At 39.9% G+C, this 24,974-nt stretch overlaps 1 protein-coding gene across 1 annotated transcript in view; it reads left to right on the top strand.

Moving 5' to 3' along the window:
• Arhgap32 (Rho GTPase activating protein 32) overlaps positions 1 to 24,974 on the top strand; it is a 237,638-nt gene that overhangs the window by 97,059 nt on the left and 115,605 nt on the right. Inside the window, exons 2-5 of the mRNA XM_052188752.1 lie at positions 152 to 260; positions 21,472 to 21,563; positions 22,399 to 22,440; positions 22,770 to 22,854. Of these exons, the coding sequence (XP_052044712.1) occupies positions 156 to 260; positions 21,472 to 21,563; positions 22,399 to 22,440; positions 22,770 to 22,854 (324 nt within the window). The 5' untranslated portion in view covers positions 152 to 155. The remainder of the gene's footprint in view (positions 1 to 151; positions 261 to 21,471; positions 21,564 to 22,398; positions 22,441 to 22,769; positions 22,855 to 24,974) is intronic.

Raw genomic sequence — 24,974 nt, 5'->3', positions numbered from 1 at the left:
CTGTGGAAATGAAGGATCACCACTGGCCACCCCAAATCTTTGAGTTTAACTTAAAATCAGATTCTTTTTTATCCTTTTGGATTGTGTTCATTGAAACAATTTTCATAGAGATGGAAATTATTACAGAAATCTCTCCTATTTCTCTCTCTAGGAAGATGAAGTCCTCAATACATTCTGAAGAGGATGATTTTGTTCCAGAGCTACATAGAAATGTTCACCCCCGAGAGCGGCCTGATTGGGAGGAAACACTTAGTGCAATGGTAAATCAGTTGTATACATATGTATATAAGTAGTTACATAAGCAAAAATGACTGAAAGAGCATTACTCACAGGAAACGGTACAGTAGTTTTTGTTGCTTTGTAAGTTTATTGAGTAGATCCTTTCAGGTACTGTTTTAGATGTTGTGGGTACAGAGGGAGAATGCTGTGTGCAATAAAAATTGCTGGCTATGTGAGAAGGCCTATACGCTCTTTGTAGAAGGTGAAACATGAGTAGACACTGGGAATGTGAAGGAGCAAGGAGTGTGTTTATGTGGGAACATGCTAGATGGTGGAAGGAGAAGTTAAATAGATGTCATTAAAAAGCAAGCTGGAGGAAACACATACAGTGTGGCTCAAATTAAATTGGCTGGGGAAGAATAGGAGCTAAGCCAGAAGGGTGAGGACTGGAGAACAGTCATGTGCTTTCTTGTGATCCAAGGACAAGGCTTTGGATGCTGAGTGCAATGTTAACCGCTGACATATTTTTGTTTGGGGACTGACAGAATCTGGCTTGACATATTAAAGGAAGTCTAGATTGCTAATAATAAGTAGTGAGAGACAAAAGAGGCAGTCAAGAGACCAGTGAGGGGTGCTCTAGTGATACAGGAGACCAGTGAGGGGTGCTCTAGTGATACAGGAGACCAGTGAGGGGTGCTCTAGTGATACAAGAGACCAGTGAGGGGTGCTCTAGTGATACAGGAGACCAGTGAGGGGTGCTCTAGTGATACAGGAGACCAGTGAGGGGTGCTCTAGTGATACAGGAGACCAGTGAGGGGTGCTATAGTAAGCCAGAAGTGATAGTGTCCTGACCCAGGATAGTAGCAGATACAATGAGAACTGGTTAAAGCGCAAATCTAGTTTTTATGGATTAAAAGAAATATTTATGGGCAAAGGGTGTGAGCTAGAGATGTCAAAGATGACTTCATGCTTTTGACCTTATTAACCTGAAAAAAAAATGGAATTTACTGAGTGGCTGGGAAAATGCTATAGTTAAGAAATAAGTACAAAGACCATCAGTGTAGTTTTCTAGCAAGTCTGTTTCAGCTACTTATTTACTTTACTTAAAAAATTCTGTAATTTGGGTATATTAGTAAAGTAATGAAATTCTTTTTATGAGCTATAATACTATTTTCTATATAGTTCAAAGTTAATATTACCTGTTATAAGCATTCATCTATAAATGATGGTCTATGAGAGTTCATAAATTCAGTTTGCAAAAGGTCTCTTCCTTCAGATAGATTTGCAATTATTGATATCAGGTCGTAAGTGTCTTTTTAACTGTGGATTAAAAACCAAGGACTTTGTGTATGCCTGCTAAGCACACTACCCCAGCTGTAGCCTGGGCTCCAAGCATATGATGGTACTTGATCAAATTTTGTTACTAGTATTTATAGAGTTATTAGTTTTTGTTTATATTTGCCTTTAATATCTTATTGTACTTCATATTAACAACTTCTCAGTGAAATTTAGTTGGAAGCACTTCATTACACAGTTAAATAACATTTATAATATAGAAATTCACTTCACACATTCATTGTGGTCTGACTATACTGCCCTGAGTGTATAGCTTGAGTTTGAAAATTATTTTCATTGTAAACTGCATAGGAAAGAAAATCTCCCTTCTTAATATTTGATAGCTTGAAAAGTATATATAGTAGTTTGATATATAGTAGCTTGTGAATATATGTGACTCTAGGAATACTAGCCTTTCAAGTGACTTTATTTTTATTTTTTATTATTTTATTTATTTATTTTTTTTAGTCTTTTAGAGGCAGGGTTTCTCTGTATAGCCCTGGCTGTCCTGGAACTCACTCTGTAGACCAGGCTGGCCCCAAACTCAGAAATCCGCCTGCCCTTGCCTCCCAGAGTGCTGGGATTACAGGCGTGCGCCACCACTGCCTGGCTCAAGTGAATTTATAAACTATGCTTTGCCTTATAATTTTAGGTTACGTTTCTTTAGAAATAGCAAGACTGCCACAAAAATAAGTTATCAAAGATTTTAGAACTCAATATAGAGGTTGAAATATGTCCGACCAAACCTTTTTCTGCAATACACACATCTTTCCCCAAATCATTTAAAATATATCTTAGTAAATTTTACTTTGGGTTGTATTGAACTAATGCTTGTTTAAGTTATTTATGAGCATTCTGTCCTGTAGATGTTCCATACGTCTCCCTCCCAGGGGCCAAGGCTTCCTGTCCTCCAAACTCATTAGCATCTGAGCCATGTTGGTTACACTTATAATCATCAACAAGGAAGGAATACAATTTGCTTATTTTATTGTTTTTTTTTAAACCAACTGCTGATATTTTATCAAGTCTTCAAACAACTATTTTCCCTAAATGGAATTAAGCCAGTTTGTATTTTCTGGATGAATTTCTTGGGCTGCTACAGTTAATCATAATTGAGTTGACTTCATTGATAATCAGCTTTCCTTGTTCAGCTAACAGATGAGCTACTTTGAAAAGCTACTTAGGTTACAATCTTGTAATTGTGTGAAGAAATTCTAGATGATAATATCTATTCTACAGGGTGTTTTGTTGTTGATTTTTCAGATAGTTGTTTTTCTGTGAGTTGAAAATGTAGAGTGCATAGCTTAACAATATTAATGTGCTTTTAGTTCACCATGCAATATTTTGCAATTTATTTTAATTAAAATTAGTGGTCACTATTCTTCCTTTATTGTTTGATACTAAAGATTCTCTTTTCATTTTTACATTTCAATATTATTGCTCTGTGTTTTAGTCATGGTTTCTATTCCTGCACAAACACTATGACCAAGAAGCGAATTGGGGAGGAAAGGGTTTATTCAGCTTACATTTCCACACAGCTATTCATCACCAGAGGAGGTCAGGACTGGAACTCAAGCAGGTCAGGAAGCAGGAGCTGATCCAGAGGCCATGGGGGGATGTTACTTATTGGCTTGCTTCCCCTGGCTTGCTCAGCTTGCTTTCTTATAGAACCCAGGGACGGCAGCACCCACAATGGGCCCTCCTCCATTGATCCCCAGCCAAGAAAATGCCCCACAGCTGGATTTCATGGAGGCACTTCCCCAGCTGAAGCTCCTTTCTCTGTGATAACTCCAGTCTGTGCCAAGTTGACCCACAAAACCAACCAGTACACTCTGTGTGCGCATGCGTGGGTGTGTGCTATGTGTATATATACATGTTCCAAAATGTGTGTGCAAGTCAGAATATAACCATAGGAGTTTGTTCTTTCCTTCTGTCTTTGCATGAGTTCCAGGGATCAAATTAAGGTGGTCATGTTTTCATTGTTGGGCAGCAAGTGACTTTACATGCTGAGCCATTTGTCAGTCCCCATAATGAGATTATTATGTGCCTTTTTTTATTGTGTAATTTTGATTGCATGGTTCTTGAGTATGAACTTTGTAGATGACAAAGCCATACTGTAATATCAAAAGGCTGGACAAGCCTGCTAGATGAAAGGCTTTCCCAAGTTTTCTGGAGTTAAAATCGGTCAGTAATTCTCATAGTGTGCTCTTTATTTCTGTACTGTAGTACTGATCTTAGTGTGTGACTGTAATCAATTGTGAACATACTGTGCTTCTGCTATTCTTCTGAAAAGGGTAGAGATCACATTTTTTTTTAAAAAAAGATTTATTTTGTGTACATGAGTACACTGTGGCTGTCTTCAGACACACCAGAAGAAGGCATTGGATCCCATTACGGATGGTTGTGAGTCACCATGTGGTTGCTGGAAATTGAACTCAGAACCTTTGGAAAAGCAGTCAGGGCTCTTAACCACTGAGTCATCTCTCCAGTCTCCTACATTCATTTTAAAAGAGGGTATAATCATGACTTTCAGAAAAAAATTCAGATATATTTAACTTAATTAAGGAATCCTTTAAGAGTTATGTTAGAGATCTCTAGAGGAACAAAACTGTTTTAATAAATTTATAATAAAAAGGGATTTATTAGAACGGCTTACACAATACTGCTTACATAGTACAATGTTTTGTCTTCATATTGGAGAGACGGAGTCCCAGTTCGGAAGGTTTGGGAAATTTCTAAAGAGTGACTGGTCTTCAGTCCAAGATGGAAATTCAGATGTTAGTGAAGAATGGCAGAGGCAGCAGTGGTAGATGAACTCCTGAACTGTCAGACCATCTTGCCAGTGAGCATGAAGTATGCAAAAAGCAAAAGCTTGCCTCTTGGACCTTCTTATATCAGGGGAGATCCACTATTGAAAGGTACCGCCCACCTTTGGGTTGGGTCTTCCACTTCAGTTAGTCTCATCCAGAAAACACACCACACTTTGCCTTTCAGTTGATTTCAGATCTCGTCAGGTTGACATGTTTGCTGTCAGATGTTAAAACTGCTTCAGAGATCCAAAGCTGCCTCATTTACAGACCTCTGGTGCTACAATACATGCAAGTGGATGCAAATTGTTCCGTTCCAGTTGACACAATTTGTATCTCTTTTAACTGGAGACTATTTGAACTTCTTTCAGTTTTCTGTAAATTGACTTCCATTTTTACTATGTTTAAAATAGTCAAAATTCAATACCATTACTAATTCAAGTAATTCCTGAAGGTAAGAGCATTCCATTGAAAGGATATTTAGTAATTTGTCCATTATTGTCTTTCATAATTCTTCCTTATAGTTTTATAACTTCCTGTAGATATACCCTGAATTTGTGAATAGAAGACAGTTTTTGGTAGTAGTCCACTCCCTCTGTATTAACGTGTTATATTCAATATGCATGCAAAATTACTGAATTCTGTCTTTAGAATGCTAATTAATTTATCTGAGCACATGTGGAAATTACTTCTTATATCACATATCAGTTCCTTGTTATAATCTCATTTAGTATTCTTAGTTTTCTCATGTGTAAGTCCCCGGAGGGCTGATCCTTCCATTAAAAATATCACATTTAATAAATATCGAATTTCTGAATGATAAAGGTGTGCAGGAGCTCAGAGGGGGTGCCGTTTCCTTGGTTACATACCAAGGGCCCTGAGCTTGATCTCCAGGATCTCATACAGCCAGGTGTGGAGACTCCCACATGTAGTCCCAGGATTCCCAAGGTAGAGGCAGGAGGACCAGAGGGTCAAGGTCATTATCAGCTGTGTAGCAAGATAGAGGCCAACCTGAGTTACACAAGGGCCCCATGTCAGAAAACAAAGCAGGGACTAGAGAGAGACTTAGTGGTTAAGAGCACTTACTGTTTTTCCAGAAGACCTGAATTTAGTTCCCAACACCCGCATCCAGGTTCCAAACGATCTTTAAGTTCAGTTCCAGGGGATCTTGCACCCAGTTTGGACCTCAGAGTGCACCAGGCATGTACATTGTGCGTAGACATACATTCAGGCTAAACACTCATCCACTTGAAAATAAATAAATCTAAATATTTAAAACAAAAGAAAATTAAAATGCAGAGATGAAATATGAGTCAGTATTTTACTAGCCTTTCTCTAGAACTTCATTTTCACCTTCAATACCGAGTAAAAATGAAGTTTGCACTGTTTTCTCTCAACAGCTACTCAAATGAAAAAAAATTAGGAAAAACCTTTTAGAATTTTTCTCTAAAACAGTTCCACCTAATTAGTTTTTGAGTTCATGTAGAAATTAATGGGGTTAAATGTTGATTTGTATGGAACAATGAGAAAGTTAGCTTTTCATCAACATTTAAAGAGATCCAGAAATTATAAACTGTTGAATTTAAAGGATTTTATATAAAGACACTTTAAAATTCAAAGCAATAGTAAACTCTAAATTAGTACTCTGCTTCTGATATGATAGTTACTCTTCACAATTACTAACAAAAATCAAATCCTGTGGCTGTGAAGCTGGCTGTCCTTGTAAATTAGCCACATAATTTTGAGGACCTGAGTTGGGTCCACATACCACATTAACATCTGAGTGTAGTTGTGCTTGCTTGTGATCCCTGCTGCTGAGGCCTGTGTAGCAGGGTGCTGGGAACCAGACTGGGAGCACAGGGAAGAAGGTGCTTAAGAGACTGAAGGAACTAAAGTTTGGGATGCAGTGAGCATGTGCTTCTGTGGAGATGACCCCTAGCCCTGATACTCAGCATTGTATCAGGCATGGCAGCCTGTGAGGAGCCGGGCTAGCTAGTCTCAGTAAGGACTCTGCGGGAACCAGTCAGGAGGATGTAAAGCCATCCTGGAAGGAAGAGGGGAGGGCGCTGCTGGAGGAGCCTTTTGCACTTGGTTTTAGAATGTTTTCACATTTACACTCTGCCCATTCGTACTCTGGTCAGTGGAAGTCCCTTCCATTCCTAGAGTCTGAAGCATTAGTGCCCTTTTCCTGGGCACGCTCATGTCAGCAGTACACATTCAATCAGGACTTCGTCCACACTCCACACCCAGCACTCGGAAGGCAGAAAAAGGCTGGTTTGATTGACACTGGTCTAGTTAAATAGGTGAGCTCTGGGTTCAGTGAGAGAGCTTGTCTCAAAGAAGGTATGGTGTGGAACAACTGAGGAAGACCCCTGATGTGATCGTCTGCCTCTATACATGGGCGCAAGCCTGCTGCACAGATGCGCACAGGCACATACGCATACATAGACCCCTTCTCACAAGATTAAAGATCTAATCTAGACACAGTGCCTGTAGTCTCAGCAATTTAGGAAACCGAGACATTTGCTTGAGTCTAGAATTTGGGGGGGGGGGACAGCCTAGGCAACATAGTAAGACCCTATATAACCCCACTTCTTAAAACAAGATGAAAGAAAACCAGTGAACTAAACAAACAAAAATACAGAAGTAGAACCTTTCTAAATTACTAAAAATAAATTATTTGTAATTAGCATTGAGATTATTTAGTAATTGCATTATTAGGATCTTTTAAATTCGAACATAAAACAGCTGAAGTGTGTGTATGTGTGTGTTGTGTGTGTGTGTGTGTGTGTGTGTGTGTGTGTGTGTTTGTGTGTGGTGGAGGAGGGGGAGGCAGAGGCCTTTTTGTTTGTTTTGTTTTTTTCCCAAGGTTTGGACAAGAACCACCCTGACCATCACACTTACGTTTCTTTAGTTATTTAATGATTTTGTTATTCATTTTTGGTTCAATGTTAGAAATATCCAAAGCAAACAATGTGTGAGCATCAGTGTTTTAAGAACAGAAAGCTTCAGTACACTTGGGACCCGGAAGGCCATTGGGTTTAATAGTGCAGCGCAGATGCCAGGGAGCAGCGTGGGTTTCCGTGAGCACACTGTCTTCATGCTTCCTGATAGGAACACTTTCCACTTCAGTCATTAAAATTAATGTGTGGTCAGCAGTTCGCTAAGAGCAGGTCCCTTCATGTTGGAGCAAATGAAATTATTGATAAGAAAACAAATGGTCTGTCTATAAATACCTCTGTTAAAATCTATATCTCTGAAAACAAGATTCAATTTCATTTTTTAAAATATCAGTTTTTTAAAGTAAGGAAAACAGTCAGTGTGTGTGATGTTGTCAGCTCTGCGTGTGTGAGCCCCATCCCTCTATCTCTGAAAGACACAGTACACCCGCAAGCTTCCACTCAGCCATCACAGAGGTCATACCTTTCAGCCATGTCTCGTTCTCCAGCTCCATGCTTCCCTTTATGTTCATTCCCTCCTATTCTTCACTGCCATTTCAATGCAGGTGGCCTCCATGTCCCTCTCCTAAGACCATCTGAGCATCACGAACTACAGAGCCTTTAGCCATCTCATCTTTGGGACTCCTTGCAAGAGCCTTCCCCTTACCAGCTTTATTGTTTGTGTTAACTCACTGACTTTATTTTGTCATCTGTATTAAACACCTGGTATTGTTATGAATCCGATAAAGTCCTTTCCTCTTGATTGTATTGCTCCATCCACTTTGACTCTTATACAATTCTCAGGTATGCTGAGCTTTAGTTCGCACCTTGGAGGAAGCCTTCGAAACCACCAAACTTGTGTTTCTCCATCATTTTGATGCCACTACACTAGAATTTTGATATTATTTTATGTTCAGTATCAGAAATACCAAAAATGAGTTGTAGATGACACATGTGGATACTGCACATTTGCGCCTGCACCTTTGTGTGCCTACGCCTATGTTGCTCCTTTGCCTGAAAAGTGCTTATTTCCAGGTCATTGCAGGCTCACTGCCTCATTTTTGGAGGTCTTTACGCATATGTGACCATCTTAGAAGAGCAGTAACCCTGCACTCCCCTTTGTTTCTACTTTAATTTTCTCTATATTACTTACAAATATTGCTGTGATTGCTTGTTTCCCCATTGCACTGTGAGTAGTGAGGAGAGCCTTTAGTTGTGGTTAGTTACTGCTTGGTTTTCAGTAAATATTTGTTCACTAAAGGAAACTGCCATTCTTTATCCAAAAGGAAATGACTTTCCCCCTTAAAACACTGAACTTTTCTCTTTATTTTACTTTTGAACATTGTGCTCGTTAGTTTTGTCAACGTGATACAAACTCAAGTCTATGGGACGTCACCAGGGAAGAGGAAACATCAATTGATAAATGTCTTGATCAGCTAGTACCTCCAGACTGTCTTTAACTTGCGAGCTCACAATGACATGGAGACTTTGTATTAATTATGAAAGCTTGGCATTAGCCTAGGCCTGTACCCAACTAGCTCTTATAAGTTAATTGACCTGTTTATGCTAATCTGCCTTATGCCACATGGCTCATTACCTCTCCTCAGTACCAGCACATGTTTCTTCCTTTGCTTCTGTCAAATCTCCTGCCTCCTGTTTCTTTCTTAGAGTGCTTACTCCTGCCTTTTCCTTCCTGCTTTGCTCTAGGCATCCATCTCCTTTTTAAACCAGTCAGAAAGTGATGGAGCAGTTATGTTTACAAACTGAAGCTACAAAGACAAGCTTTATACAGCTCACAAGAGATCATCCAAACAAGATGACCTGTAGGTGTGTCTGTGGGGACCGTTTCTTACTTGCTATTTGATATGTGAGGAGCCACCCCCTGTGGGAGGTGCTGTTCCTAGGCAGGTGTGCCTGGGCTGCATCAGAAAAGTAGCTGAACAATCCAGAGGAAGCGAGCCAGCGAGCCTCATTGCTCCAGGGCCTGTCTCCAGGTTCTTTCCTGAGCTCCTAACCTTGGCTTCCTTCAATGATAAACTGTAACCTGTAAGATGAAACAAACCTTTACCTCCCAAGTTGGCTTTGGCCAGTGTTTTTTCACCACAGACAGCAGACAGACATTATTATACGTTTTTTCTTCATTGCTTTCTGTTTTTTTCTCCTCCTTTCTTTGTAATGACAGTGAGGTTTATTGGTGCATTTTGAAGGCTGTCACAGGCAGCTTTTTGAACTTCAGCAGTTTTTCTTGTATTGCTGTCTTTCCTACAGAGCAGTCTCAGGTAGAAGAGCTATATTATTCCCTTAGAGCCATCTTGATGAAGAGGTGTTTCTTTTTTGGAGTGTGTTTATGTGTATGTGTGTATACATGTTTTATTTTTACTTTGTGGAGCTAATGTGCAATTTATAATTCACCGTAGAATAGATTACCATTATTTTCTAGTATCACTGAAGAAAAGTAATTTTAACAAAGTATCTTGGGCCCAGAAGATGGCTAAATGGGTAAATTGCTTGCAGCTCAAGCATGCAGACTGAGTTCAGACACCCAGGATTCACTTAAAGCCAAATATGCTGCCTGTGGCTCTAGCACATGGGATAAAGACAGGCAGGAGCAAGTGGGACTTGGGGTCTTGTCATCCCAGCAGCCCAGCTGAAACTGGCTCAGTGAGAGGCTGTGTCTCAGGAGAGACAGTTCGGGTCATTTCAGGTAACCTCTGCCCTCACCACATGCGCACACAGGTGAGAGCTTAGCAATTCCCCGTGTACTTGTGTGCACGCCTCCTCACATGAATAAAATACCGGTTGTAGTATACTGTTGTATTTTCCTAGACTCTTTTATAAAGTACATGATGAAATTATACCAAGTCTAAGAAGAAGCAGAATTAACTTAAAACAGTATGGATAATGGAGTGATATAAAAAAGGATGGAGAAGATGAATCTCAGTTATGAAAAAAAAAACATAAAATTTCTAATGTGTAAATGTGCTAATTTAGGTTGATTAACTAGCTGTTGCCTAGCAGAGGAGTTGTGATAATTATCCTAATGGTACTTGCTAATAATTTTAAAAATTATTTTAAACTTTGCCTTTGAATTATTTCCCTTGCTGTTAATTGGTTCTCTGAGATGTTTCTGGGAGAGGGGAACCTTAAAGCAACTCTGCTGCCGCTAAGCAGCTGGCTTGTCATGGTTTCCAGCTACTGTGGCTCCTGTCACTCTGGTCTTCTCATGCCTTTGTTGTCAGTTGAAAACAGATACTTGAACTGAAGGAACAACGTATTTATATGGCTTATGAATTGTCCGGGGACTTAAACCTGCCTTCAACCTTTTTTGATTTCTGTTTCTGGTTTTCAATACTTGTCTGTGGATGAGTCTAGGTAATTTATTAGCTGGTGTGTTGCTGGGCCTAGTCTGTGGTGTCCAGACATTAGAAAATACACCTATTGCCATTATTATATCTCACAGAATTCTAGCTGTTTCCTTCCTTCATTCTTCCCTTTGTCCCTTTCTCCCTCCTTCCCTCAACTATGTAGACTATATAGAGCAGGCTGGCCTCACAGAGATCTACCTGCTTCTGCTTCCTGATTAAAGGTGTGTGCCAGGTTTGACCAGTAAATAGTGACCTTCCATGTCTCTTTTGATGACATTAGGTTGAAAGTCAATTTTATCTGAAACTAATTGAAAAAAAAACTGGGGAAGACCCTGGAGGACATGGGCACAGGGGAAAAGTTCCTGAATAGAACACCAATAGCTTATGCTCTAAGATCAAGAATTGACAAATGGGACCTCATAAATTACAAAGTTTCTGTAAGGCAAAGGACACCATCAAGAGGACAAATCGGCAACCAACAAATTGGGAAAAGATCTTCACCAATCCTACATCAGATAGAGGGCTAATATCCAATATATATAAAGAACTCAAGAAGTTAGACTCCTGAAAACCAAACAACCCTATTAAAAAATGGGGTACAGAGTTAAACAAAGAATTCTCACCTGAAGAACTTTGGATGGCGGAGAAGCATCTTAAAAAATGCTCAACTTCATTAGTCATTAGGGAAATGCAAATCAAAACAACCCTGAGATTTCACCTCACACCAGTCAGAATGGCTAAGGTCAAAAACTCAGGAGACAGCAGATGTTGGCGAGGATGTGGAGAAAGAGGAACACTCCTCCACTGCTGGTGGGATTGCAAGATGGTGCAAGCACTTTGGAAATCAGTCTGGCGGTTCCTCAGAAAACTGGGAATGTCACTTCCTGAGGACCCTGTTATACCACTACTGGGCATATATCCAGAGGATTCTTCAGCATGCAATAAGGACACATGCTCTACTATGTTCATAGCAGCCCTATTTGTAGTAGCCAGAAGCTGGAAAGAACCTAGATGTCCTTCAATGGAGGAATGGATACAAAAAATGTGGTATATTTACACAATGGAGTACTATTCAGCCATTAGAAACAATGAATTCATGAAATTCTTAGACAAATGGATGGAGCTGGAGAACATCATACTAAGTGAGGTAACCCAGTCTCAGAAGATCAATCATGGTATGCACTCACTGATAAGTGGATATTAGCCTAGAAACTTTGAATACCCAGGACATAATCCACAAATTAAATGATGTCCAAAAAGAATGGAGGAGTGGGCCCTAGTTCTGGAAAGACTCAGTGCAAGAATATAGGGGAATTCTAGAACAGGGAAGTGGGAGGGGTGGATGGAAGAATAGGGGGATGGAAGAGGGCTTATGGGACTTGCGGGGAGTGGGGACCCAGAAAAGGGGAAATCATTTGCAATGTAAATAAAAAAAATAAAATAAAAAAATGAAAAAAAAAATAAAGGTGTGTGCCACCCCTCCTGGCTAGATTGCCATGTTATTGAACTTGTTAGTACTTGTTAGTAAACATACTAGTTATCAAATGTGATACACTCAGGAATGCTAAGCAGAATTTTAGGAGAGAACTCTAGGCAGCATTCAGAGTCTTAGTGTGAATATCTTTTAAGTAATTGTGGCTGTTTTTTGGTGATTTTTTTTTTCACATGAACTCAGATGTAGAAAAGTCTGTTTTGTTTTGTTTCTTTTTTTGTCCAGACTGTATGGGGATAATTTTCCTGGAGAATATAAAATTGTCAAGCTTCTTGAATAAGTGAAAAAAATTATTACTGTTGTGTTGTCTGTTTTTGTTAAATATGTATATTTTCTATCCAAGTTCTGAAAATATTCAAAATATACTAAATTATTCTTTCTGTGACATACTTATCTACTAAAGATGCATCATATATTGATGCTGTCACTTATTGTAATATACTGTAGGTTCAATGTTTATTTTCTAAGGTATTAGAATAATTATTAGTTTTTCTTATTATCTTTTGTTCCTTTGTCAGAAATAGGACAATATTTGACTAAGATATCTTCAAAGGTATCTGTAAACATTTGTCATTTCAGAGATACCTTATGTATGTTCTTGTTGTCTTTTTGTGTAAGCATAATTTTTATATTAAAATCTCATTTATCTAGTATTAGATTATATAGATATATAGTACTTCGTGCAGGGCTTTGTGATTTCCTTCCTTCCTTCCTTCCTTCCTTCCTTCCTTCCTTCCTTCCTTCCTTCCTTCCTTCCTTCCTTCCTTCCTTCCTTCCTTCCGGACATTGATTAGGTAATTTATTATTGTGATAAAACAGCTTGACCAAAAGCATCTCACAGAAGAAAGATTTGGTTCTCCCTAGGTTCCCGAGAGGGATTGTATATGACAAGGAAGCATGGAGCAGGCAGGTAGAGCAGGAGGCTCACTGGTCACCTTCCATCATGGAGGACGTGGAGAGTGTGCCTGGAAGAGGGGCGAGGCTGCAAACTTACAACCTGCCCCAAGTGACCTGTCTCCTCTAACACTGCCACACCCCCTAAAGGTTCTATAATCTCCCCCAACTGCCCCACCAATTTGGGACCTCATGTTCAAATGCCCGAGTGTATGTGGCTATTTCTTGTTCAAATCACTGCAGGCTTTTTCTTGGTATATTTAGCCCAGTCTGCTCTCTATCTAACGATCCTTCTGTCTCAGCTTCCTGAATACTGGGAATACTAGGCGTGTGCCCCTAGGTTGTGATGAACTACTATGGCCAAAAGCAACCTGGGGAGCAGAGGGTGTATTTCACTTACAGTTTCAAAGGAAGTCAGGATAGGAACTTAAAGGGAACCTGGAATCAGGAGCTGGTGCAGAGGCCTTAGAGAGGGTGCTGCTTACTGTCCCGCTTACTCACTTGCTTTCCTATAGAATCCAGAATCACCAGCCCAGGGCTGACACCACCCACAATGGGCTGGGCCTTTTCTACTAATTAGGAAATTACAGTCCTGCCAGTAGCCCAGTCTTCCCCCCCCCCCCAAAGATGTATTTCTCTATTTTACTTATATGAGTACATTGTAGCTGTCTTCAGACATACAAGAAGAGAGCATTAGATCTTATTATAGATGGTTGTGAGCCACCATGTAGTTGCTGAGAATTGAACTCAGGACTTTTGGAGGAACAGTCAGTGTTCTTAACTGCTGAGCCATCTCTCTAGCCTGATAACCCAGTCTTATGGGGAGGCATTTTCTCAATCAGGGTTACCTCCTCTTAGATGACTACAGCTTGTTCAAGTTGACATGGAATTAGCCAGCACAGCCCTGTGACTGGTTGTATAGGTGCAGCTCTGTCACAAAAAGGCAACTCTTAGAATTTCATTTACTATTTTCAACAGTTGAAGATAGAAAACATTTTCCTCTTTATCTATATTTTAGGTAGAAATGTAATTTTAATTATCAATAAATATTTATGACATTAGTCTAAAAGTGGCTATGTTCTCTTCTACAAGAAAACAAACTGAATCTTCAGAAAGTAAAAGTGGAAAATGGCCACTTGTGACCATTTTTTCTAACTTATATTCAGAGAGTTTTATCTCAAGCTTAGGGGCTGAAAATTGGTGGCTTTCATTATTTCTTGTTCTATAAGTTGTGCTAGTGGAATGTTTTCTGCTTTGGGTCTCAAAACACAGAAACTATCACCCATCTGGAGGTGCTCCGAAGCAGCTAGCTTCCCGTTAGCTTCTTGCCTCAGTCAGTCGACAGGCTGGCAGAAGGGGGTTCTTTGTGATCCTAGGAGTGAGGGCCAGGCTTCCTTCCTGGTCACCAGAGAGGGTCATGTCTCTGCTCTTGTAAGTGATCTAAATTACTCTCAAGTGGCTCTTTCAGCTTTCAAAAAACAACAGGAGTCTACTTTGACTGTTACTAGTGTGATGAAATCTACTCTGGGTTACTGTACCAGGTAAATCTGGTGTTTCAAGACTGACTGATCCAAGTTCATCTGCAGTTACACTTCAGTAAAGTTCCCTGATAGATGAGGTAAGGCTGAGGGCTTGTTTTAGAATTTCACCTATAGCAGCATTATGTGTTTTCTTTTGCTTTTATATATCATAGTGTATTTACCATATTTGATAGTATTAATTGGTGAAAATAGACATAGTGTAGAATTTTAAATCCATCAATATTCATGAAACCAATTGCTTGGGGGTAATTTATGTATTTAGTGTGTTGCTGTTGTTAGCACAGAACAGTTCTATAGGGGGAGAGGTGGTTCAGCACTGTTCTTCCACAGTACGACAATTGATTCCCAGAACAATATGGTAGCTCACAACTCCACAATTGCGTTCCAGGGTATCCTTGGCCTCTTGCCTTTGTCCTCCTAGGATAACGTACTCACCTGCATGTACCCCACACAGACACACACATCCTTGCACATAGTTAAAGACAGTAAAAGTAAAAAAACATAATAAAGAAGAATTGAAAAACTAGTACCAAATGTATTTGATGATGATACAATATACCATAAAATATAAGTCGTAAATTTATTTTATATTTTTTACTTTAGTAAATAACTTTATGATGATACTTTTTCTTTTTATTCTGAAAACAGACAATTGCCGACTAAAGGGTATAGAGATCCCCAAATTACTTTCCAATTTAATTAAAATATTGTGACTAACACTGCGCAAAATGCTGCTTCTTTCTTGGCCTCAGTTTCTTTGTTGTAGTGTGGCGGCTGGGTCATTTTTCTTTCAGTTCTATGACAAGTTAAGCACTTTCCACGTAGTGAATTTTTCTCCTTTGTCTTTGTTCAAAAGATTGGAGGGACCAAGGGGACTAGATATGATAAAAAACCATTACATTCATGTATTTTATTTTCAGAGAATTAGAGTTTTAAATTCTGTCAATACTTGTTAGTGTTCTGATATACGTCAGGAGGGAGTTTAGTACATGTTGAAGAAGATTCCCACCTAGAGAGAGTGCAGAGCAGTTGAGGTTGTGCTGGGGGAGTGACTGTAGAAGTGGCTTCCATGTCTGTTTTAGAACATGGTGCACTGCATTCGTGCTGAGTGATGTCACAGTCAGTCAGACAGCGTTACCAACCACTTTATTTGCATAGGTGGTCAGCAAGCAAAATTGGTTAAAGACTCTTCTGTCATCTGCCTCCGTGGGAGGAGGGTAGAGTCATTTTCAGGGGTTTAGGTGGCAATTAAAGCAGAAAGGACAAAACACTGTTTTCCTATTTTTGCAGGTTTTTCCAAATCAAATTATGTTTTACTAGACTGGGTCGATTGTTCCTTATTGTTTGACTGGCTCAGACTGTAGAGCAGCAAATGCTTGTCTTGCTATAGATATGTGTTTCTAAAGACTGTACTGGCTTTTTACTGGAAGAAAATCCTTTGGATTAGATTAAGCTTCTGGTAGGATTTTGGCCCCAGTTCATGTTACATGAATTCTTGTCGAGCGAGGCATGCTCCCCAGCCCCATCCTTACACAACAGAGCCTTCAGCATGAGTTTGGGCTTTGCTTGCTTCTCAGGGAACATGGCATTCGTTTCAGCGTGCCTCGCAGCTCACTGGAGTTGTTCACCTTCAGCACTCAGTGTCACGTTCCCTTCCAGTTGTCTTCTCTGCGATTGATGAACATGGCATGCGCTTTTTATATCTTTCATAAGAGTTCCGATGGGATGAAAGCCATGTGACAGCTACCTGCTCCTGTTACACATCCGTGTGCAGCAGCTGACACTTTACCTTCAGTATTTAGTCAGCTCTCAGCTGTGTTTTCATGCAGAGCTCAGTTCAGAACCTCATCAGTAGGTGCTCCTATCCACTCAGGCAGGCCTTGCCGTGACAGGGATTCTCAGTGCCTTCTGCACTCATCACTCCGCTGTGTGGAAGCGCACAGCATTCTCACATGCACAGCGGATTGTCCCCTCAGATGCCTCAGCTCTGCACAACTGTTTCTCACACTGAAGACCTTAGGCCCTCAGTGACATTAGTAGTTGCTTGTTTGCGTTAATCTTCTGTTTATTTCATTTCAAAGTTTAATTTTATCTATTGTTACTGTGTGCATGCTTGCTTGTGATGTGCATGTGAGAGCAAGCATGTATGTGCTATGGCGTGCACGTGGAGCTCAGAGACACCCTGGGCTCCGGGATTGACCGCGGGCGGGTGGGTGGGCTCGTGCTGAACCATCCCCCTGGCCCATCTTATAATCTTAATAATTTGAAAATGAGAATATGAGCTCTATAGAAAGCACTTTGTTTTACTTCTAGAAAATATCCTTGGAGGGATATGCTGTTTTCTTATTGTCACTTGAAGTAATCCCTCTCTGCCTATACACTACCATATAATTAGGCTCATTTGTTTTATTTCATTTCTCTATTTTTAGAGAATACTGCTTTTTCCCACTTTAATTTATTTTTACTGTTATTTTACTCATTTATGTGTCCTCAAGATCTCAAAATAGGAACAATCTGTCTTTTATCCTTTTTTCTGTCTTCCCTGTTGGTAAACATTTAGTTTTTGCCACTCTTCTATTTTTTTAAGTAAAACACACATGCATATCCATATTTACTGTTTTAAGGTAGCATGGTAAAGATGCCTTCATAGCGGTCCATGGGAGTCTTCCTGATCGTTTTATAGCCATCATTAGTCCCTTGCGAGGACACAGCTCTACTGTGCTCCTCTGGTCTCTGATATAGAAATCTATATTGTTTCTGATTCTTCCCTACTAGAAACAGTCTTAGAAGAGAATAACCCTTTATGCGGGCGACAGTTTCTACTTTTGCCAATGTAAGATGAAAATGGCAAAAAGAAAATCAGTCCTGCCCCAGTGGAACGTGATAGGACAGAGATGCCTGCGTCAGCTTCCAGACCTCAGCCATAAGCATGGCCAGACACTCTCGTCATGCAGACATGTTGAGTTCTATCACATAAATTGTATATATTAAGTCTTTACTGTAATGTTTACCCTATTCATTTTAATTATAATTAAGATCGAAAGATATTATATAGATTTAAAAATATTATATTCCTCTTATATTTCTGGAGTAAAGTCAATTTAGTTATGATGTATTTTTATCTATAAAATGAGTTTGTTTTCCTGTTTTGCAAATGGCCTATAATTTTCTATTTTACTATTGTCTGCATTTTCACCATTTAATTTTTATTTATGTTTTAATGGATGCCTAGTTTACATATAGGAAGTAACTTCTCCATATGTAACAATTATACATAGATATACATAATATATATGTGTATATATATATATAATCATACATCACATAATTAAACACACATATATAATTTTACTTGTTTTCTTGGTATATGAACAAGATCAAGATTTAAACATAGGATGTTATGTAAAATTCAGGAAACTCTTGAATGCCTCTCAGTTAACCTTTTCTACCAGATGTCTCTATTACTCCCATATAAGAAATCCTGCAACATGGATGTGCCTTTTGTATTTGCCTTCTTTTGCATGTTTGATAGAATTTCATATGATCTTTTCTGCTCCTGTGATGGTTATTTCCATCCAGGACTATTTCATATTCACATTGCTTATTGTTAGATCTTAACTTATCTTTAGTGATATTCTCACTGAAGTCTTGTCTTATTTTTCTGTTATATTTTTTAAGATAACCTTTTAAAGTTCTCCCTAACCATGGATACTAGTTGTTAGGTCCAAGGTCCCCCCCTACAGCTTACTCCCACCACCAGTGACAGTGCTGGTGACTTTGTCCTAAACAGAAGGATTGCTACTGAATAAACAGAGGCTTTCCTGGGGTTCAGCACAAAATGTAAGTAATTGTGTAGTGAATTCACCTCATTAGATCTTTCCATGGGTAGAAAGACTTATTGGATGTTAAATTGCCAAGTCTATCCCTCAAAGGCCAGACAGAAGAGCAAAATGTCAGAAACACAGAAAGATTCTATATGATAGTCAGCATGGTAGGGTCTTTGAACTGATACAGGCCATTCAGATTGACCAGGAATTAGATGCCTGCCGCTGCTGACCTTTGTGAGTAGTAGATTAAGGGAGGTTCCTGGTAAATAGAAATCTGTCTTTATTTTTTATTTTTTTAAATAAAGTTTAGGTCCCCAGTGACATGCTTCCCCCAAGGCCACATTTCCTAGTCCTTCTAAACCTATCAAAGAGTTCCACTCCCTTTGAGTAAGCATTAGAATACTTGAGGCTGTTGAGGGCATTCGTATTCAAATTGCCGTACTGCCATAGAATACACCTAAGCAATATATCAAGAATCCACCTCCCTACTGTTATTTGGACCCACTCAACCCATTTATAAATCTCTTATGTTATTCGACCTAGTATTATTTTACCCTCAGAAAAGTTATTTTATAACCTCAAGTGTAGGCCTCCTGTATCCCGGAGGCTACTCTGGCCAGGCCAGGTGGGAGGGTTCCAGTGAGCAAGCAAGGGAAGGGGAAAGGGGCAGGCCTGTGCTGCTGCTGTGACCGCTGCTGCTCCAAGACAGCACTGGCTGCACTCACCAGAGGAGGGCTGAGCTCCTAGCCAGTAAGGGCAGTGCAGGGGTGCTTCTGCTGGAGAAGGTTTCAGGAGAGCAGTTCTCTTCCCTGGCAGTGTTACAGCTCTTATGACAGATGCACTCCAATGAAGGCGTACTTCTCACACCTTTATTCCTTCTGGATAGGATCTTATATATAGTTTTGGGGTGGGTTGGGGTCTGACAGTAGGTGCTTCCTATTGGCTTGGTCTGAGAGGTTAGGAAGGCTTCATCTACATGTGGGAAGGCGTGGTGGAGTGGGGCGGGGTGGTGCTCCCTCTATGTGACTAATGGCCACAAATCTCTCCATGGGGGGCTGTGGCTACCTGGCAGGGGCGTGGTGCTGGGATCAGGCAAAGCTCCTACCATTCCTTCAGGGGCCCTGGGTCTTCTAGCTTTAGCTTGACCTTACAGGCTTTCTCTCACAGTCTACCACCCCAACAGTTAGTCCCATGCCAAAATATCTTTAAATACCAACATAAAAATGTTTAAAAAAGGAAAATGAGGGAATCACCTTCTAGACAAGTTGGCAAACTTATTCTTAAAGGGCCATCTGGTGCATATTTTAGGCCTCTGAGCCACAATGTTCAGACAGCTTTCCAACTCTGACCAGACATGACCACAATCCAGTAAAAGTTACTGTAAAGTCGGGGACCTACAAGTTGAGTTCTACAGAATTTGACCTACAGTCTGGTGCCCAGCGAAGCCATTACTCAACCAGCGTTTGTGTGAAGTTGCCCAAATGCTTGCCTCACCTGTTTTGAAGGCTTAGAGCTTGTTTTGTTTTGTTGGCTTAGACACACTGACTTTGTGGTCTACGGTTTTATTTCACAGAATATATTAACTGATTACATAGTATTCATTTTCTATCTATAACAGAAGAGAGAAGAAAGTAGCCAAGGAGAATGCTTCACAGTGACCAGAGCTATCAGCAGATGGGTCCTAGTGGTACCAGCCCTGTAGCCAGCAGTGCCAGCCCTGAGGCCAGCAGTGCAGGGGAGTGACAGACAGCACAGTTCACTAATGCCCAGACCAGAGATTAAAAAGTGTGTGATACCACAGCTGAGGAGTGAATAGTGTTTTTCCTTATACTCACACACACATATTCTCTCTCTCTCTCTCTCTCTCTCTCTCTCTCTCTCTCTCTCTCTCTCTCTCTCTCTCTCTCACACACACACACACACACACACACACACACGCACACACACACTGACCAGTTTTTTCATAAGAAAAAAATGTATTTTAAGCTTGTGATCCTTGAGCTGGAAAGCTAAGGCAGTACTCTGTAAGTCGCAGTCCAGTCTACGCAGCCAAGATTTTATCATTTCCTTTCCTTTTTAAGGCTGTGAAAGGTTGTAATTTTCTTCTCAACATAGTTTGAGTGTGTAATCTGATAATGCTGAACCAGGTGGCATATTCCTGCTTTTCTGTTCTCAGGATTAATTTGTATTAAGCATTAATATTCTGATCTAGGCTTAAGCATGAATTTACTTACAATAGATACTTGCGCTTAAATTTTGTTTATTTTCAGACTGTTCTGAAACTCTTGCTTTTAGATATTTTTAATTAGACAACTGAATGTTTCACTAAATTTCATAGCCCTCTCTGAGAACTGTGGCAGACTGAGGAGTGTGCTAGCAGTACCATTTATGGCTTCAGGATTTGAAGTGACAAATACCTGTTGTTCCACTGTTTATAGGGGCATTTGTTGTTAAATGGGCTGCACCAGTTGGTGGTTACACATTTTTTTTAAAAGATTTATTTATTTTTCTGTATGTGAGTACACTGTCTTCGGACACACCATAAGAGAGCACTGTATGCTATTACAGATGGTTGTGAGCCACCATGTGGGTGCTGGGAATTGAACTCAGGACCTCTGAAGAGCAGTGTTCTTAACTGCTGAGCCATCTCTCTAGCCCCATATGTACCATTTTAAACTTGGTTGGTAATTGTAATGTAACCAGGATTATTTCATTTCAGTAACTTCTAGGAGATGTTTTAGTTTGTATTGAGAATGTTAATAGCTGATTATAAAATTTTATGACATGAACTTGAAATTTCTTATTTTTTACAGTACACTTTCTTTTTATATGGTAAGTTCAGGTATTTAAATTTAATATTTTTGTTAGCTTATTCTGAATTGCTAGTGGTCAAGTAAGTTCATAATTTAAAGGAAAAACAAAATCAAAACATGTTTCTGTTAGTACAGGTTGAGAAGAACTAGTAAAAATCTATCTGTAATAATTGGTTTTCATAAAAGAAGCCTCAACACTAACAGAATCACCATAGCTTTTCTGTTTCTTTTTTCCTAAGGCAAGAGGAGCAGATGTTCCGGAGATCTCTGGAGACCTCACTCTTAAGTCGTGTGGCAGTACAGCGAGCATGAAGGTTAAGCACGTGAAGAAGTAAGTGCTGCCCAGTGTGGGTCCAAGCAGACTCTACAGATGGATGCCAGTTCTGCATTTCTTAGAAATACCTTATTCAGATCAGATCTTCCCATGCACGTAACAGCTTATATTGTTAAGCCTTACATTGTAATTCAACGATGAACTGAACGGATCTATACGCAACTCACTTTCCTAAAAATACATTTTATTTTTCATCCTTATATATTGGTGTTTATTAAGTTGCTTTTGTCTAACAAGATCATCTAGAGCTGGCCTTCTTACCTCTAATGCATAATCTCATTTATTAAGGAAAATCAGCCTTTTTGGTTGAATTATGGAATCCTAGGTTTGCTTTTTCTGAAAGAGATATCTAGAATTTATTGTTATATGGAATACCTGAATCTTTGCCTTTTTTCCCCTCCCTTCGTCCCTCCTTCCTTCCCTTCCTTCATTCTTCCCTCCCTCCCTCCCTCCCTTCCTTCCTTCCTTCCTTCCTCCCTCCCTCCCTCCTTCCCTCCCTCCTTCCCTCCCTCCCTCCCTCCGTCCCTCCCTCCCTCCCTCCCTCCGTCCCTCCCTCCCTTTCCCTCCCCACTCCCTCCCTCTTCCCAGGGTTTCACAGCCCTGGCTACCCTTGAGCTCAATTTGGAGATCAGGCTGGCCTTGAACTCTCAGAGATCTGGCTGCCTCTGCTTCTCCAGTGCTGGGATCAAAGGTGTGTGCCAGCACATCTGACTCCTGTGTAGTTTTAACAGGAAACCCAGTGTTTCCCTTAGTAAAGGAGGACTAGACAAGGAAATGAGCTTCAGGTACAAGCCTAGGAAGGACGAGGATAAAATGTTCCTTCTGTACCCAGGTCCACCCCTCCTGGACTGATGGGCTGTGACAACATTCACAGGTAAACTCTGGTGTGCTTTGTGTTGTGAACTCTGCTTCCCTGTAGAAGCTGGCAGATTCTAGTTATTTTGCCAAAAGTATGGCTTTTCTATGAGCATTGACTTGAGGCAAGATTAAGAGGCTTAATGTTTTATTTTTGGTTCATATCTATCCACTCAATGCAGTATTCATCTGGTTACATGTTTCTGAACAGGTCTGTGTGTATGTTTGTGGCTCACATGCATGTACTTATCAAGTATTTTTGCTTGCATGAGCTCTGAAATCCATGATCTTTCAACTAATTTTTAGTAGTCAACTATCTTGTTTCATATTTACTTTCATGTATTTTAGGTTACCCTTCACAAAGGGACACTTTCCAAAGATGGCTGAATGTGCACATTTTCATTATGAGAACGTGGAGTTTGGCAGTATACAGGTATATTTGAAACATTTCCTATATCCTGAATTGAGATAAGTGATATTTGTTATTTTGGTATTTATTTATTGATGTAATTTTTTTCTTTCCTATTTATTAGTACTTAAAGCCAAGTTGATATATCCTTTTACTCCCCACACTAATGTGTATCAGTTAGGGAAGTCTTCGCTTTTCTTGTTAGTTGTCATGTTCTGTCCATGGACTTGCAATGTAGCTTTGTGTTGTGAAATGATGGAGCTGTGCTACCGCTGCCTTGTTTAACTCAGTCACTGTTGAGCTTTGGAATCTGGAGACTGCAGTCCCCCCGCTTGATTCTAATGCCGTGGTTATTATTGTTCTCAGCATTCTCCCTTGGCATCAACTGGAACCCTCCACTGGAAAATGAAAGCTTTCAAGGGTTGTGATTATTTTTTAAAAGCTGTTTTCTGAGGATAACAAAAGCTATTTTTCATTTTGTTTGTCAAGATAGTAGAATAGAAAAAAAGACCTTGATTTCTACGCAGCACACAGGGAAGTTGTCCACCTGCTGATTCAGTTATGCTCTGTCCAGAAGGAGGTCACCCAGGTGGGATTATATGTGTCACAGTGTGCTACTCTTCTAATTGCATCTTAAAGCCTAGTTAAGTAGGCTTGATCTATACGATTTATGAAATCTCAGGATATTCTGTTTCAGATAATTGACAGTTTAAGATGCAACAGAGATTTTTAACACTTGACTGCAAGTCACCAAACAAAGGGTATTTTGTTTGCTTAATACTTGTATCTTTAGTTAACTTTTTTATTGCTGGGAAGAAACACCATGACTAAGACAACTTAAAAAAGAGATCATTTAACTTTGGATAACTGTTCCAGAGGGTAGTAGAGTCCATGACCATCCTGGTGGGGAGCACAGCAGTAGTCAGGCAGGATACTGGAGTACTATCTGAGAGCTTATATGTTGAGACAGTAACCAGGAAGTGGGGGGAGAGGGGGAGGGAGAGAGGGAGGGAGGAACACTAATTGGGAGCATTGTGGTCCTTTGAAATGTCAAATACCACTCCCAGTGCTACACTTCAACAAGACCAACCCCCCTTCCTTCCCAAAGAGTTCTACCAACTGCAGAACAAGCATTCAAACGTGAAGTTATGGAGACCATTCTCCTTCAAACCACAAATGATAATTTTGTTACAGAAGAGTCGTTAAAGAAACTAGTACTAAACATACTGTTCATTTTGTGACTATTAAGTGCTTGAGTCACTTAATTGGCTTGCATAGCTTTACAATTCTTTCCTGGTAAACTTACTTTGTAGGTATAGGTGTGTGTGTGTGTGTGTGTGTGTGTGTGTGTGTGTGTGTGTGTTTTGTCTTTACAATATTGAAAAGATTTTTTAAAATGTTGGCATTATATAACAGGCCAGAAGTCTTTAAGAACTTTGATTTTAAAATAAAACCAAAGCTGCTATTGATAAGCATACAGAATGGAATTACAGGCTTCAGTTAGTGTTAGCCTTTCTACTAGGAAGTTACGGAACTTCCTGATCTTGAGCAAGCAGATACATGTCTTTATAGTTCATTTCCTTCATTGCTGAGGTGTGTAGAGTTGTAAGATATTATAGTACCAAACTTTCATATTTCATTTTTTGATTGAAAATTGTATGTGTATGAAGAGATATAGATTAGGGATAGAACTCACCTGGGTTTGGCTTTTCTGAGATACTGCTAGCGACTGATTAGAAGGTTCAAATTTCTTAAGTGGAGGACTGTCATGAAGGAAAAAACATGAGGTAGACTTTCTGCTGGAAACACTCCCGTTATACTTACTTCTGTACTTATGCTTCTGTTACCTGTCAACTAGAAGAGAAAGGAGGGATCCATGAACTCACTTGTTTTGCCATCCTCCACATCTACAGTGCATGAGTGAGGGGTTTTTGGACTATGATGTGTCAGGAAGTTTCAGGAGTGTGAGTGAGTAAGGGGCGACTCATAGCAGCCAGCTTCGTTCACCTTGTCGGTTAACTCAAGAACCTTCTATTGTGCGTTGGCCGCACTCCATCTGGAAGCATTCCTCTTGAGATGTCACTCTTCACAGTTTTGTCCAGTTTGTTTTCTACCTTTGGAGCAGGGCCTCTGTGATGACGTCT

The sequence above is a fragment of the Apodemus sylvaticus genome, chromosome 7, assembly GCF_947179515.1.
Source record: "Apodemus sylvaticus chromosome 7, mApoSyl1.1, whole genome shotgun sequence".
Taxonomy (NCBI): Eukaryota; Metazoa; Chordata; class Mammalia; order Rodentia; family Muridae; genus Apodemus; species Apodemus sylvaticus.
This window is presented reverse-complemented; position numbering and strand designations above follow the sequence as displayed.